At 33.8% G+C, this 17,182-nt stretch overlaps 2 protein-coding genes and 1 pseudogene across 2 annotated transcripts; all 3 read left to right on the top strand.

Moving 5' to 3' along the window:
- The first annotated feature begins 2,737 nt into the window (after positions 1–2,737).
- On the top strand, positions 2,738–8,194 carry LOC107002894 (uricase-2 isozyme 1). Its single transcript, XM_015201097.2, has 8 exons — positions 2,738–2,988; positions 3,525–3,617; positions 3,942–4,017; positions 5,355–5,464; positions 6,040–6,131; positions 6,291–6,464; positions 6,613–6,706; positions 7,852–8,194. Exons 1-8 carry the CDS (start codon positions 2,788–2,790, stop codon positions 7,933–7,935), a joined length of 924 nt encoding a protein of 307 aa, XP_015056583.1. The 5' UTR covers positions 2,738–2,787; the 3' UTR covers positions 7,936–8,194.
- A 565-nt stretch (positions 8,195–8,759) lies between these two features.
- On the top strand, positions 8,760–11,817 carry LOC107003200 (apoptosis-inducing factor homolog B-like). Its single transcript, XM_015201488.2, has 4 exons — positions 8,760–9,202; positions 9,773–10,029; positions 10,644–11,089; positions 11,370–11,817. The coding sequence occupies exons 1-4, from the start codon at positions 9,093–9,095 to the stop codon at positions 11,637–11,639; spliced, it is 1,083 nt and encodes a 360-aa protein (XP_015056974.1). The 5' UTR covers positions 8,760–9,092; the 3' UTR covers positions 11,640–11,817.
- A 2,097-nt stretch (positions 11,818–13,914) lies between these two features.
- On the top strand, positions 13,915–16,770 carry LOC107004250 (annotated as a pseudogene).
- The last annotated feature ends 412 nt before the right edge of the window (positions 16,771–17,182 follow it).

The raw sequence follows: 17,182 nt of genomic DNA, 5'->3' as shown, positions 1-17,182 counted from the left end.
TTTTAGTATATATGACAACTAAAAAGGAACGGAGGGAGAATTAAATCGAAGATATGAATTCATTATACTAACATGAGTTAGGGTCCCACAAGTTTACCTCTATTCATTTTCAGCCATTAAAATAAATATTGAACTTTAGTGTAAGATATTTAAAGCATGATAGTTTGACGTCTATTTAATTTCCTCTATTGATCCGTGACTCCATGGTGTATCAAAGTAATTTAATTATAGTATTAAACTATTTATTTATTAATTTATTTATTTATTTTAATGTTTAAAACTATATATATTTATATCTTGGCTATATTTTGTAAATTTCAAAAAACTAATGAATATAGATATAGTCATATAGGTGGATAATTTTTTCTTATTGGTTATGATTTTCCTCAATTCAAACCACTTGGCTTCAGAATTAGGTCATGATATTAATCCCAAATTTCAAAAAAGTATAGAGAGAGGACGCAATGCAATTACAAACACAATTTTTTAAAATCAAAACATAATTTTTTCATTAATCTTTTATTCTTTTTAGAACAGATTAAAAAATTTGTAACAACTAAGTAGAAGGATGACAAGGTATATTGATGGTGCAGATACAAGTAAATTGTCCTCGGCCTTCATCATCACACCTTGATCTCACTACATGTTGTCATAACGTTGTTTACAAAATGTTGAACAAGGTGGTGATTGTTGTGAACAAGGAATAGGAGAAGAAAAACGTTCATCACATGTACCATCGCCATTCACTTGTTTCATCATCAACATGCCTGCAAGCTCAAGATTACGGATTACAAGTTTAATTAGTGGGATACATTTATTTAATTTGAAACAAATGCTAATAAGAAAAATTATAGATATACATACCATAGATGCAAATAATGAGAAAAATAGAATAACGAAAAGATGCACCAAAATTTTCCATTGAATAATTTTGTGGTGAATAAAGTAGTCACTCTACATTTCTTTTATAATCGTAGAACCTCAAAAATTATAGTAAGTATGTTATTAATGGAAAGTGTTTAATTAATTTACCAATTGGGAAGGATTTACTTTTGAAGTCAATATATATGAAGAATAATATGGAAATAATTAATTGTAACAACAAATATATATCTATGAATAATATGGAAATCATTAATTGTTGAACCAAATCTTAAGTGTACAAAGTAGTATAATTTATTTTATATTATACTTAGATTTGTTGCTACAATTAATATTAATTGTTCAAAGAAAAATTTATTACAGCAACAATATGAAGAATATTTGAAAATATTTATGATAATATTTTTAAATTATAATTTCTAATTTAATTTAATAATTATAAAATAATATAATTTTAAAAAAATATATATATCACATGCTTGTAAAAAAAATAAAAGATATATTTTATCATATGATAAAACGATTACTAAATAATAACGTGACAATTAAAAGTTAAAGAAAAGCATATTGGGAGGATATTTTTATCTATATAAGCATAAAACATTAAATTACAACAACATAAATGTGAAAAAGTACTAAAAATATTTCTATGTTGACCTCCTATATCACCTATATATATAGTAGTTAAGCATAAAGCATTTAATCAAATCATAAAATATCAGAAGTATCAAAAATACTTTTAGGTGAATAGGCAGACATGATGATATCATTATTATATCATCTATAGTATAAAAAAATTAGATATCGAAATTCGTGTCGGACTTAATATATATTATTTTTTGTTTCAACTTTCGATTTATGTGACACAAATATAATTTTGAGAATTTATTAATTTTTAATAAATTCGTAAAGATATTTAAAGTCGTTAATTATTATAATTTAAATATATTTTAAATTTTTATGTAATTATTAAAATTTAGCACTTTTATATCACGAAATGTACACATAACATTTGTATCAAGAGATTAATACTTAGTGAAAATGAGTAAAAGAACGTTAATAATTATTTAAAGCAAAAAAAAAAAATCAATACGAAATGAAAATAAAGAAAACAAATAAATAACAATAACATAAACCGATATAATTCCACAACAAAAATTTAATGAAATAGGCAAATTTCAAGGCGGTATATTCAGCCCGTGATACTTCATCCTTTTATTACTATGAGTGGTAAGACTAATATGTACTATATTTTCATCTCGAGAATTCGTTTGATCATGCGATATTATAATATAATATAAAATTATGATATAAATTTTTATATTGTATATTTTTTCAAAAATATAAAAATTTTAAAATTACAAGATAAATTATTACAAAACTATTTCTTTCCATTTAAATAATTGTTTCATCAAATATTAATTCAAAAAAAAAATTAACAAAAATTATAGTGAACTAGTTTTAGTACAATTCTCCAGCATAATACTAACAATTTCCTCACGTTGAACGTGCATTTTTTAATCATATGATTGAGAAGACGAATCAACATTGTTACTTTGAGCTATTTGCTGTTTAATATCATCCACAATTATATTGTTATGCTAATAGACCATAAATATTCTATCACTCCTTTAATATTTTCGCAAATAATTATGTAATACTGCACAATCTATCATAATTTTCTCTTATGTGACGATATCATAATGATTCATAACTTGTTTTAACATTTTTTTAATCTATTTTTCAAGCTCCAAAAATAGGTGGAATTATTTTAACAAAATTTAAACTTGTAAATTGATATTTAAAAAATTTTCTAATTAGGATATGATACTTTTAGAGCTTATTTAAGAAAAATATATTCATTATTATAGATAATAGAGCGACAAATTCATTAGTGAAACGAAGATGGCGGAATTGAGAGGACTGAAGCTGGAGCAGAGGCATGGAAAATCCAGAGTGAGAGTAGCTAGGGTTTGGAGGGATCGAGATGGAAAACATCACTTTGCTGAATGGAGCGTTAACATCAGTCTCATCTCCGATTGTTTACCTGCATATGTCTCCGGCGATAATTCCGATATCGTCGCCACCGATACCATGAAGAACACTGTAAGTACTTCTACTTTTTTTTTCTATAACAGCTTATTCATATGCATAAATGATGATCTAATAATGAAATCTCAGTATGAAAACTTTGTTAGATTATCAGATCGGGTGGCTTATTTAACTGAGTAAAAGTTGGTATTCCATACGTCCTTAACTTAATCTTTGATTTGAGCTTGAGATTAGAAAAATGAAAATTGCTAGAGAGCATTTTTGGGGACTAAATTGCTACTTTAGTGGCTTGACTCTCTGGCTGGCCACGGATCTGTTGATCAATTTCATCATCTGTGAAACTAATACAGAAATGCTGTTATTTTTGGTTTCCGCTGTTTTTTCCGAAGAAATTGAATGATCCTGAATGAGACTGTAGGATTGATCTAATTGTCTAAGATATTGCATGATCACAGATTTTCTTCACTTTTGTTGATTAGATAATTAGCTTGTACATTTTTTTGGAAAAAAATCTGATTAAATGCTGAATTATACGTTTTACTTGTTGTTTTCTTTTTATTGTTGGTTCTGATTATTGAATTGTGAAATAGGTATATGCGAAAGCTAAGGAATGTTCAGAGCAACTTTCAGCGGAAGGTTTTGCCATTGTACTTGCAAAGCACTTCACCTCCTTTTATCAGCAGGTAACACTTTGTCAAAATCTATTGATCACCGACTTTATTTGGGTCCGAGGCGTTGTTGTTAATATCTAATAATGAAATTTCAGTAAGAAAATAATTGAATGTCAATGGAACAGTATTTTTGGGACAATTATGTGATTATGTCCATTAATCTGTCAATTGCTCTGTTCAGAAGAATAAACAATTGTGTATTTGTTGCCTTGTGTTATGTGCAGAGTTTGGAAATTCTTGTGCTTTGGTCGTGACATTGCTTAGTATATTATATGGCTTCTATGACTCACTTTACATGGATCTTCTTAAGTGCCATTTCATATTCTGTTGTTGTAGGTCACTGCTGCAATTGTTAATATAGTTGAGAAGCCATGGGAACGCATTAGCATAAAGGGCCAACAACATGAACATGGTAAGCCTTTTGATTTACAACAGAATAAGTTGCATACTTCCGTAATGAATTTCACCCTCCCTTTAGAAGTTAAAGTGAAACTCTAACTTACCTTATGCTGCTAAATCTCATAAATTGTAGTGAGTAGGCCACTTGGCTGATTTCCTCCCTTTCTTTACTCTCGTTTCATCTCCTTGATGTCAAGTTAATTTTTTAGATCAGGACATGAGCCATAGGAATTCTAGTCCCATTGTAAGTTAGGATAAGACATATTGAGAGTAATTTAACATATTTTTTCCTTATGTTGTTATTTCTTTCAGAGAATTATAGCCAGCGTCACAGTCTTCTGTGCTTTCATTTAACAATATGCTGTCAAACTTGATAAGGCAAGATCAAATTCAAAATCAAGTGCGAGACAATTTTGTTTTTAAATAATGAGTTATTTCCACCAAAGCTCCTAAATAGTCTAAATACTCCTAACTTTTTTTTTAAAAAAAGAGTTTAGATTCTTCTATTTCTCATTTGATCATGATCATATTTTAAAATTAGATCTGTATGAAATGCTACAACATTAAGCTTGATAATGACTACAATCTGGTTTATGCAGTTAACTTGATAAACCTGATCTAACATTGTAATCCTTGTTTGGACGCATCATGAGATTCCATCGTTTGTATTTGCTTGCTTTTGGTTTATGTTTGAATGGAATCAGTCGGGGTGATTTCTTCTCATCTTCCTAAGTCTTGGTAGGCAGAGTTATCTAGGAGACGAGGACCTGCAACCTTCTTTTGTCAAAACAAATGCCTCAAAGAGCTGTTTTATGTCTGACACTACTTTTTTTTGGAAATACTGTTCGAATACATTTTAGCTGATCATATCAATTTTTAGCTAATAAAAGGCCTTAAAGTTGGTCCTCTATCATATATTACAAGGAGCTATAATTTCCTGAAACATAGTTGCATAATCCTAAGAGTTGCAGTTTGTGGACCCCTTTTATCTTGAATTTATTGGCTCAGTTTATGGTCCAATCTGGGAGTTGAATACTGGAGGAGACAGATGCCTTGATAAAGGGGTTTGGAATGTCCTCATTGTATGAATCAAAAAAGAGTTGTTGCTAGTGATCCGATGCTCAATGAGTTTAGAGGATTCAAGTGGTTGCATGAGAAAGCATCTAAAGCTTTGGGATGCCCGAGTGCCTTAAACCATAATGTTTGATATCTCGAACTTGTTGCATCATTTAACTTTGGTTTCCATTTATACAATCTGATTTTCAATCTGATGAGGTGATCCACTGATATTAGTGAAGAAATTGGGTTTCCTTGAAATTAATGATTGTTGTATGTTGTCATCATTACAAGGTTTTAAGCTTGGCTCTGAAAGACACACAACTGAAGTAATGGTCGATAAATCAGGAACATTGCACCTGACATCTGGTATTGAAGGATTATCAATTCTGAAGACAACTAAGGTAATCCCTGTTACACATCTGCCTAAGATTCTTTCTTTATTTTCTGCTTCTAGTTGTTGCAGGTAAAGTTACAGTTCCACATACCTAAAAACAAGAAAGAAAAGGGTTCTGGAGTTTGAATGAGAACTTTTACAGTATCCTATTAAGATATGTGATCCTCCTTTAGTAAAATGAGGTATGTCACACTCCAGGAAGTCATTTTAGTTTGTTTTCTTTCGACACTCCCACCTTCTGGACGGAGTTAGTGGAGGTTGGGGCTATGGATCAGCTACAAGGCAACAAGGGTAGTACTCTCAGGAATGATGGAGATATAGCTGGTATGTAGTTTGAGATGGTTTATATGTGGGTCAGACAAGATCCATTCGGTCCCACATAGGTCCTTAGTCTTCCTTACTCTAAAATTGGAGCTCCAGCATCTAATATACTTCTTCCTATAGTAACTAGGAATTCTTTTTTACGTGATTAAAATTGGTAGTACACATTTCTTGATACACCACTCTAAACAAATGGCTACCGAATTTTTTCATACAATAAGTGCAGTGTTGATTTGTATAACAAATGGCTTATTGAAACAGTCAGGTTTTGAAGGATTCATTAGGGACCAGTACACTATGTTGCCTGAAACACGCGAAAGGATGATGGCTACAGAGGTCACTGCATCTTGGAGGTAAATTATTCATCTTTTTATGTTTCTAAAAGAAATGGTGTTAAAGTTTTCTGACATGAATGAGATCTTAGTCTTGCTTTGGTAGTTGTTAGTCATACTACCATGTTTCATTCTGCCCATTGTTGACCGTGTTGTGAACCTGAGCATTGGTTAATACAGGTACTCTTTTGAATCTCTCTCAAGTCTTCCCCTGAAGCCTCTGTATTTCACAGATAGATGCATAGATGTGAAAGAGGTCCTGCTTAACACATTCTTTGGACCATCTAAGGAAGGAGTATACAGCCCTTCTGTTCAAGCCACACTTTACGAAATGGCAAAGGCTGTTCTTGGAAGGTCTTTCTCTCAATTTCAACTCATAAGACGTTTCCTCATTTTCCTCGCGCACATATAAGTGAAACTAAACCTCGATATCACTTTATTTTCTTCTCCAAGTTTCATAATTGCTATGAATCCTTATGGTTTCTTGGTATTGTTCTTTCAGGTCTCCTGACATTTCATTCATTCAGTTGAAGATGCCAAATATCCATTTTCTGCCGGTCAATTTGCCAAGCAAAGATAAACCAGACATTGTTAAGGTAAACTTGCCCTTTCCTCATTTGCTGGACTACAGTGGAACTGTGTGCTGAAATGCAGTGAATATGAAGTTATTTCCCAACCCTTGTAATGATACTTACCAGGCAACATCCCGTCCAAAACTGGACAGTAAATAAGCCTTAATTGAGTGAGGCCCTTCCCTTTGTGAAGACAGAATTGGGCCTTGTCATCTATAGTTAATCTATAGATTACTTTAATTTTGGTAGGATGTAAAAGTAATCTATAGATGACAATGCCCAATTCAATTGTAGGATATAAAGCTAATCTATAGTTAGTTAACTATGGATGGATGTAAAACTAATCTATAGTTGGTTAACTAACACACAAATACAGCTGGAATGTTAGGGAACTAACTACAGTTCAGCTAACTTTATTGACAGCTGGATCCTCAATATTGTGGATTATACATTACCTGTTCCAAAACAAAAGAAAAAGAAAGATAAGAAGACCAATGGAGAAACTGAGTTGTTTTAGGAAAGCAAGACAGGCTGGATTAGTTAGGGGGAAGGGTGGGACTAAGGGCCAGGGGAAGTCAAGGGTGCTAAGGCATTGAATAGAGGTAAAGTAGTGATGTCTGGGCTTGGGAAAAGGGAGCAATCATGGAAGTGAATCAGTGGACCTGGGATAGAAGATTCTTAGTGATCAGGTCCAAATTTTATTCATGCTAAAGAGAACTTAAAATTAGATATACTGCAACGACATCAAAATTGATGCTTGATAAATGAACAAAAACTAGTATATCCGACACTGGCTAAAAAGAAACTCCAACAAACTACGTAGATGTTCTTTCTACCTGCTTTTTCCATGGCAAAACATGTCAATACTGGAGGGACGGTCTACATGGATTTGGACTCGGGGAAGGAAGAGAGCAGTGGAGGACTGGAATTTGTTGACAATAATGATTCCACATTCTTAATCTAATAGGAGAGTTTGAAACAAAAGAAGTTGACGTGGTGTTACAGTTAAAAATCCACGTAAAAGATTCTCGAGTTACACATATCTTTAACCATGTATTATCCAGTTGCTTCAGATGTTTTAGTTTTCCAGATGTATTGTTACCACTGATAATGTACTTCTCTCATGAGCTTGAATCAATGGCTGATATTTATCTATCGTAAACTTTCAGTTTGCTGACGATGTTTACTTGCCAACGGATGAACCACATGGAACGATTCAGGCGACTCTCAGTCGTCTAACGTCAAAGATGTGAATTACTGCTGATCAAATGGTACTGCCTATGTTCATTTGCTTACATTTAAGTGGTTACCAAACCAAAGCTACACAAGTGGGAGAAATGTTTCTAGCAAGAAGCAACAACATATAACATGTTTTTGAATCTTTGAAGTTCGTTGTACGCATTTAACATACGGGTTCATAAATGTATTGCAACATGATCTATCATTGTGATGTATCCAACTTAATAATAAATCAACGTTATAATATATGAAAACGAGTATCCCTTGGAGTTATATTTTAGTATCCCTTTAAAATAAATTATAATAATATCTTATAAATTATACAAATTGGATACCAATATAATTTCGCAAGGAAAAAAATAAGTTTTTCGATTTAGAGGCAAGAAAACGTTTTGAAATTTTGACGTTTAAGAAAAACATAAAAGATACTATTACTAATGTTTTGACATAATATTTTTTTTCTCGTATATCAAAAGACAATAAATAAAACTCATTTATTTTCAATTACATTGGTACTCAAGTTTCTATAAAGGCATTTTAAAAACAAAAATTCTTTTATACTTGAGTTGTGACTTGTGTGACGTCTGACGTGTGATATATGCTAAAAATGATTTATTATTTTGTAACAAAAATCAGGAATATTAGATCCCATAAAATATGATTATACTACTGACAACTGTATATTAGAATTTAGATCATTGTTTACGTCATTTTAGCCCCTTTAAATTCTTCAACTGCCTTGTGATTTAATAATATTAAAAAATGCTAAAAAGCTTTAACACACAATTTGTCTTTTTCTTCTTTCTTTCTTCTCTTCTAACCTAGCATTTTAAGAACCAAAAAAAATAAAAAAAAATAGGCATAATCTGTAAAGCATTAATTCTTTTCCCAAATACTCAGAAAAATCCAGGAATCTGCCTTTTTTTTCTATTCAGAAAATCCAATTTCCTCTTGATTTCCTTGTTCTAGAAGATGCCATTTTAAAAAATAAAATAAAATTCCAACTTCTTATGTTGGCACACACGTAATATTTTCTGGTATATAAGAGGATTGTTTGATGTTTTGTTCTCCCAATAATATTAAATTGAAGATTTTGCGTTTATACAATTTGGGTTTGCTATTTCTTGAATTTTTTTTCTTAAAGTTTTGATTTTTATTTGGAATCTTGGATATGAGTTTAGGGGGAGAAAAGAAAAATGTGGTTGTGATTGGGGGTGGAGTTGCTGGTTCTGTTGTAGCAAAAACCCTTCAAAATGAGGTCAATGTTTCCCTCATTGATGAGTAAGCATTTCTCTTTTATCAACTTTTTTGCCTCTCATTGTGAGATTGATAATGTGTTAGCTTTATGTGTGTCCCTAACTCGTTGCAAAGATAGGGGTAAGGTTTGCGTATATGCTATCCTCAAGTATCCATTCCCGGATTACACCGGTTATGTTGTTGTTAGATTTATGTGTGTCCGTATTCTCCAAAGATAGGAGTAATGGGTAAGGTCTGTGTACATCCTCCACTCGTCAAACCCCACTTGTGGGATTACGCGAGTTAGCTTTATGAGTGTCGCTAACTTGTAAAGACAGGGATAAGGTTTGCCTGCACCCTACCCTTCCCAGATTCTACTCATGGGATTACACCGGTCATGTTGTTGTTGTTAGATTTATGAGTGTTCCAACCCTGCAAAGATAGCCATAAGGTTTGTGTACATGCATACCCTCCTCAGACCTCACTTGTGGGATTCTACTCATCGTTTCAGTTTCTTGACTTTTTTTTAATCATGACTACTTGTTTGTGCTTGTTTATTACTCTATTTATTAGTTTATTGTGCTTAAATTAACTGAATACACGAAAATGGAACAGGAAAGAGTATTATGAGATAACATGGGCAAGCTTAAGGTCTATGGTTGAACCTGAATTTGCAAAAAGATCTGTCATTTCTCACTCTGAATACCTTCCTCATGCGAAAATCATTCCATCAGCTGCAGTTGACATCACAGACACTGATGTCTTGACCAAACAAGGCAGCCGAATCGCATATGACTATCTTGTTGTTGCCACTGGTCATACACAAAGTGGTGCTGAGACGAAAACGGAGAAGATCAGTCAATACCAAGCAGGTATTGGTCCAATCTCGTGGCTACTTTTGTGTTCTGCTTTCGTAAAACTCAAAATCTTATGTGTAACTAGTTTTGCTTTTATCTTATGACACTAACCTTAAGAAATTCGACGGTTTTCTGATAGGGTAATTGAGTACTCAAATGGCTATATATTGCCATCACCTTACAAACAGCTTGTCTTACTTTACAATCTCATAGTTTAAATTTCGGTCACTTCAAAAACCATATAATAATAGAAAACTTTAAGAAGGGGGCTAGGGTGTATGGAAAAGAAAGGAACAGAGAGTAAAGAGAATCGGATTTATCTTCTTGTTTTCTGTTTAGGAACCCAGAAAGGCTAAAAGAAATTCTTAGCTTTGGTTATGTCAGCAGTACATATTACTGGATGTTATTTGTAGAAAACCATAGATTGATGTAAGCTCTTTACGTTTGGTATACCAAGTGTATATTGGGACTTAGATCACGACATCATTAGAAATATGACAGCACAATAGCAAGATACAAAAGCAAATGAAGCAACAAACGAAAGAGTAGTAATACAAATCAAATTCCCATTGTTCATTAAACCAATCAGGGAATCAACTTGTGCTCAACTCTTGTTCCTTGGTTTACAGAGTATGAAAAGATAAAGGCTGCTGATTCCATATTAATAGTCGGAGGAGGGCCAACAGGTGTGGAGTTGGCTGCTGAAATTGTTGCAGATTTTCCTGCTAAGAAGGTGACATTGGTGCATAGAGGATCAAGATTATTGGAATTTATTGGAGAAAGCGCCAGCAAAAAGGCACTGAATTGGCTTACTTCAAAGAAAGTTGAAGTCATATTGGAGCAATCTGTCCTTGTTAACTCTCAATCAGATGGTGTTTATAGAACATCTGGTGGAGAAACTATAGTTGCTGATTGCTATTTTCTTTGCACCGGTACACTATTTGGTTCAGTATGGTTAAAACAAACTATCTTGAAGGATAGTTTGGACAGTCGTGGAAGGATAATGGTCGATTCAAATTTGAGGATCAAGGGTCGCAAAAATATCTTTGCTATTGGAGACATCACTAACGTTCCGGTAAGTCAAACATACCTTTTTTAGTTTCTTACATCTTGTTGTCAACTTATCATCCCTATAAACCTTAAATGTACATTCAAGAACCTCTGTCTATGCATCTTCTCTTCCTAGCTCCTCAAGTCCATGCTAGTAACACTAGAACCTTGTTAATATGTGTACAGTATGTAAATGGATAACTATTATTCTACCAATAAAAGCTCCAATGAATCGTAGTAGTTCCTCGCGTCATAAGAAGCATTTTACGTAGAAGACATTCTTACTTTGTGATGGTGAAATGCAGGAACTTAAACAAGGATATTTGGCTCAAGAACACGCAAAGGTAGTAGCGGAGAACATCACGTCGTTAATAAAGGGAGTGGAAGATGATCACAAATTGGCTGTATATAAACCAGCAACCAAGGCATTGGCTATAGTTTCTCTAGGGAGAAAAGATGCAGTGGCTCAATTTCCTTGTTTGTCAATCGCTGGACGCATTCCAGGCATGATAAAATCTGGGGATCTATTTGTTGGAAAGACGCGCAAAGGACTTGGTCTACAGCCCAGCGTTTAGTTGTCCTGCTTATAATGCATTTTATAGAAGTTAACATCTACGTACACTGTACCATTCCCATACTCCACTTGTGGGATTGCACGGTGTATGTTGCTGTTGGTGGTTATTTATGGACATGTAAACTATATATCAATATTCTGGTTTTAGCTATTATAGCAAAGGCAATTATTATCAAGTATATCTAATGGCATGTTTGTTTATCAAAATTATTTAAACAAGTAAATTTTGAATATCAATTGATTAAAGAAAAGTACAAATGTAGGAAGCACAAGAAGAGAAAGGCTTAGATCTTAATTATCAATTTGTTCATTTAAGAAAGGATTATTAAAACAGGTTTCAAACTTAAAAAAGCCACTAAACTTAGTTGCTAAGCTATCACTTTCACCTGGTGATCCATTTTTCATGGATCCAGCCAATTAGTCAAAAGACAAGAAAAAAAAATAAGTGTGTGAAGCTTTGTACAGACTTATCTTTTAGGCATAATACATAAAGGTATAACTATACTTCTTAGCTTCGCTTTAGTTGACATTCATGTCCTTTAAATTTTGGTGTGCACAAGTAGAAATATAAATTTGTATAAAATTAAACAAGTTGTTACACGTGTCCTACATGACATAGTACACGTAGGATACAAAATTGTCATGTAGGATAAATGTGTCTATTTGTTCAATTTTATACAAGTTTAAGTGTCTACTTGTGCACGCTCAATGTTAAAAAAGGTCATAGTTGCTGACTAAAAACGAGAGGTCATAGTTACATGACAATTTTGTGTCCTATGTGGCGCTTACATGTATTCGAGGGAACAGATTGGAAACTATAAAGCTGTTGTGTTTCACAAATTAAGATATCTAATAATTGCGTCCTGTCGTGCAGAAAGATGGGATGGTAGTGATAATTTTCCAGTGCTTGAGGAACTATTTTTGCGTGAAAATGAATAAATTGGAAGAGATTCGTGAGAGTATTGGAGAGATAATGACACTAAATTTGATCAAAATAGGCCATTGTAGCTCTGGTGTGGCGATTAGTACAAAGAAAATTCAACAAGAGCAACAAAGCTTATGAAATTATGAGCTTCAAGTTCGAATTACTCCTATTTGTATGTTAAAATTCCATCTTCGATTATTAAGTTTGAGTCATTAGTGCTGATATAGAGAATTGTTTCATATGGTTTTAATGCAGTAACAGGAGTGTGTCGAAAGCGTTCCTGTTCTAGTTGGAAAATCTGCTGGTGTTTACATTGAATCTTTGATCCTAAAAGGTGTTTTCGGAGAGCTTATGCTTGTATCTTTTTTCTTGTTCTTCATAATCTGATTTGGATTCGAGCTTGTAAAAGTTAGATTCCTTGAATGTTTCCTTGCCAGTTGAGACCAAGTTTTGAGTGTTTGTTTGTGTATTAATTATGTCAACATAACATTGCTTCAAACTTCTTATTCTGATAAAATAACGTATTTTCTAGAAATAGACCAATGGTTGAAAAAGTAAATCATTTGGAAATAGCTCTAGTGTGGCGATTAGTACAAAGAAAATCTGCTGGTGTTTACATTGAATCTTTGATCCTAAAAGCCAAAAGGTGTTTCGGAGAGTTTATGCTTGTATCTTTTTTCTTGTTCTTCGTAATCTGATTTGTTTTTCGAGCTTGTAAAAGTTAGATTCCTTGAATATTTCCTTGCCAGTTGAGACCAAGTTTTGAGCGTTTGTTTGTGTATTAATTATGTCAACATAACATTGCTTCAAACTTCATATTAAGTCGTATTGGCTGGTAAATGTTTTTCTTGTATGATCACTGTTATTCTTATTCTGATAATATAATGTATTCTCTAGAATAGACCAATGGTTGAAAAAGTAAATCATTTGGAAATGCATCTGTTATGCGAAATTTGAGATAATACGAGAAAATATAAACGCGAAAAACAAGACAACAGATTTACGTGGTTCACCAATAAATTGGCTACGTCCACGGGGAAGAGGGAGAGCAGTTTTATTATGGAGAGGCAAGAACAGAATTACAGAATAGGGTTTGCCATAGCGTCTATATATAGTGCTAAGCTATGCCCTAACAGGCTTGGGCCCAACATACAGAACTGACAGCTAATTAAGGGCCCAATACAACAACATTGTATACCGTCGGGCCGGGGGCGTCTCCGCCCCCCCGGACCCCCAGGCCAGGGGGCGCGTCGCCCCCCTGTACCCCCGACTCGCTGACCGGGCAGCGAGACCCCCGTCCTTTCTGTTTGTAACGGGTCCAATTCAAGGCATTCAACAGCATCATCTCTTTTAATTAAACAAATGATAAAGGTAACTGCACTAATATGCCTTTAGAAAAAGAAATATATGAAAAAGTAGACCATTTTAATACATAACAATGCAGAGATTATTAAATCTTTTAGTTATTCCAGCAAACAAAGAGAAATGGCTTATGCTGCTCTTTCTTCACTTTTCTATACACTGAACCAACTCTTGAAACCTAATCAATCTTTGGTTTGTCGATGTTGTACACAACAACATCTCGAATCACTCTGTCAAAATCTTTCTGCTCTGCAAGATTTCCTTGACAATACTATGACAAAGGATATTGGAACTCTTAAGGTATCTAATTCACTAGTATAATATCTAAATCTTACTGATCTTATATATATATAAATATTTTTTTAGTAGTGCTAATTTATTGAGTTTCAATTTCAAGGTTATAGAAAAGAGGATCAGGAATGTAGTATACGAAGCAGAAGATAGAGTTGATTTAAGTCTAAGAAGCATCATTCTAGCAGATCACGAGGACAAACGGCAAAAGGCTTGTAGATACTTTTATGAAGAATTGTTGAAAGTGGAAGAACAAGTTTATTTTCTCAAAAAAGAGGTGATGTTGTTCGAGTTTAACAAGCATGGAAGCAAATCTGCAGAACTAGCAATAAATCCTTCCACACTCGAAAAAAGTAAATTTGAGGAAAATATTGTTGGGATGGAGGATGACTTCAACACCATACTTGATCGCCTCACTACCCAAACAGATGAGTTAATTGTCATACCAATTTTTGGTATGGGCGGTATAGGTAAGACAACTCTTGCCAGAAAAGTTTTTGGAGATTCCTATATTCGTTCTCGATTTGATAAACATGCATGGGTCACTATCTCCAAAGAATACAATCAGAGACAAATGCTTCTTGAAGTTGTCTCTTCAATTACTGGAAGCAAGCAAGAAATGAGCGATGATCAACTAATGGAGATTGCGTATAAAGGTCTGAAGGGTAGGAGATTTCTAATTGTCATAGATGATATTTGGAGTACAAAAGCTTGGGACCAAATACAAAGAATATTTCCAAATGATGACAATAAAAGCCGAATTCTATTAACCACTCGGCTCAAGAATATTGCTGATTATGTCAGTTGTCCTGATTTTCCTCCTCATAGCAAGTCTTTTCTAAGTCTAGATGATAGTTGGAATCTATTCACTGAAAAAATATTCAAAAAAGATCCATGTCCTCCTCTGCTTGTAAAAATAGGGAAGCATATTGTTCAACAATGTCAAGGATTACCTCTCTCGGTTATTGTTGTTGCTGGACTTCTTGGAAAAATCGACCCAACGCATAACAATTGGAAGATCGTTGAGGGAAATCTGAATTCATTCTTTGGTACGGTATCTGAACGGTGCCAATCAATTCTCTCTCTGAGCTATAATTACTTGCCCCAATATTTGAGGGCTTGTTTTCTTTATGTTGGAGGTTTTTCTGAAGATATGGAGATTGATGTTTCCAAGTTGATTAGGCTATGAATTGCTGAGCAATTCGTAAAGGCAAGAAGAAGCAATAAAAGGTTAGAAGTGGTTGCGGAGGAGTATCTACAAGAGTTGATTGATAGAAGTCTAGTTTTGGTTGGTAAACAAAGGGCTAATGGAAGGATGAAAACTTGCAAAATTCACGATCTCCTTCGACAACTGTGCATAAGAGAAGCTAAAACTGAAAATGGTTTGAATGTCATGAATGGAGATGTCCCCAGAGCCACATATTATAGTATGCAGCAGAGCAGTCGTATAACTCGCACCTTTATTCCAATGTCATCTTTTGGTTTAGTTTTTTCAAAAAGGATTTTCTCCATTGTTTCAGAGTTGAAGTTGCTTAAGGTGTTGGACGTATTATCAGTTGAATGCGATTTCTCTTGTGTAATACCTGAGCTTGTACATTTGAGATATGCTGCTGCAAGAATCGAGAAAGCTCTTTCACTAGACAAATTGAGAAATCTACAGACCATAATTCTTCAAAGACATGTAGATATTGGATTGCCACTATATATATCTAATCCTCTTGATTCCGAAAATCATAGTATTGGAGGACACCCTTTGTTTCTCAATAACTTGCACACACTGTATCTTCATTATTCTCCTTTTGTTCCGGAAATCATAACGAGAAGTCCCAATCTAAAAGAGCTAAAGATTTCAGATAGATCTGAGCATCCTGTTTTTGATTCTCTCAGTCTTCTATATGATTTGGAGACACTACACCTAGCAACCTTTGACCCGATGATTTTCTCCGGAGATATTTTCCCTCCTAATCTAAAGAAATTGAGATTATCATACACTAGATTACCATGGGAAGTTGTGAATTTGCTGGCTAATTTACCTAATCTTGAGGTGCTCAAAGGGAATGATGCATTCAAGGGAACAAACTGGAGATTAAATGAAGATGTTGTGTTTCGCAAATTAAAGCATTTAAAAATTGTAGCCGGAGATCTGCAAAGGTGGGAAGTAGCTGATAGTGACAATTTTCCGATGCTTGAGCAACTAATACTGCATCAATTGCGTGATCTGGAGGAGATTCCGGTGAGTATTGGAGAAATAATGACACTAAAATTCATCCAAATAAACTGTTGTGGCTCTGGTGTAGACAGTAGTGCAACGAAAATTCAAGAAGAGCAACAAAGCTTAGGAAATTATGAGCTTCAAGTTCGAATTACTCCTATGGTATGTTCATTTCCATCTTTCGTTATGAGTCAATTCTTAATTAATATGCTCATCAAAAAAAAATTGTTACAGTAAAGTTTTCGGTTTTTTTATTATTTCGAAGTTTACTCAAAAGTGTCCACATTTTTTCAACAGCCCGACTTATCTCGAGCTACTGTGCCTGCTAATTCGGACAGGTAACGAATTATAACCTTCATTTTTTCTGAAAATAATCATGAATTTTCATTGTTTAGCTTCAAATTCTGCTTTGAGATTGTTTGAATTCAATGAGGATATGGTCTTAGATAGGAGGTTGACTCGCTATCCTGTGGATATGCTTGGTGGTAGTTTGGTACGGAGTACTTGTTTCTCTGTGGTAGTAATATTGTTATCATAGTTTCTTGTCCAACGATTTTGGTTACTCCTCGTGTTTCATGTGCTATCTCTGCTTACATTCAAAAAGTCTCCGTGAAAATAGAAATGTTGTATAATCAAGAGAAGCAAAACGGATGAGGCTTGCTAAGCTGGACGCCCACATTGCTTACCGCAATACTTGAACCCTCGACCAAGATAATTCGTTAGATCGTGGAGGTGTTTTACCAACTGAGCAAGC

Source organism: Solanum pennellii, chromosome 11 (genome assembly GCF_001406875.1).
Source record: "Solanum pennellii chromosome 11, SPENNV200".
NCBI lineage: Eukaryota > Viridiplantae > Streptophyta > Magnoliopsida > Solanales > Solanaceae > Solanum > Solanum pennellii.
The sequence above is the reverse complement of the archived record's forward strand: the minus strand, read 5'-3'. Positions and strand labels throughout refer to the sequence as shown.

Coding starts and splice junctions, on each gene's coding strand:
- LOC107002894 (XM_015201097.2), top strand. CDS start 2,788: ATGGCGGAATTGAGAGGACTGAAGCTGGAGCAGAGGCATGGAAAATCC. Junction 3,618..3,941: donor TCACCTCCTTTTATCAGCAG/GTAACACTTTGT, acceptor CTGTTGTTGTAG/GTCACTGCTGCAATTGTTAA. Junction 6,132..6,290: donor GAGGTCACTGCATCTTGGAG/GTAAATTATTCA, acceptor TGGTTAATACAG/GTACTCTTTTGAATCTCTCT.
- LOC107003200 (XM_015201488.2), top strand. CDS start 9,093: ATGAGTTTAGGGGGAGAAAAGAAAAATGTGGTTGTGATTGGGGGTGGA. Junction 9,203..9,772: donor AATGTTTCCCTCATTGATGA/GTAAGCATTTCT, acceptor AAAATGGAACAG/GAAAGAGTATTATGAGATAA. Junction 10,030..10,643: donor GATCAGTCAATACCAAGCAG/GTATTGGTCCAA, acceptor CTTGGTTTACAG/AGTATGAAAAGATAAAGGCT.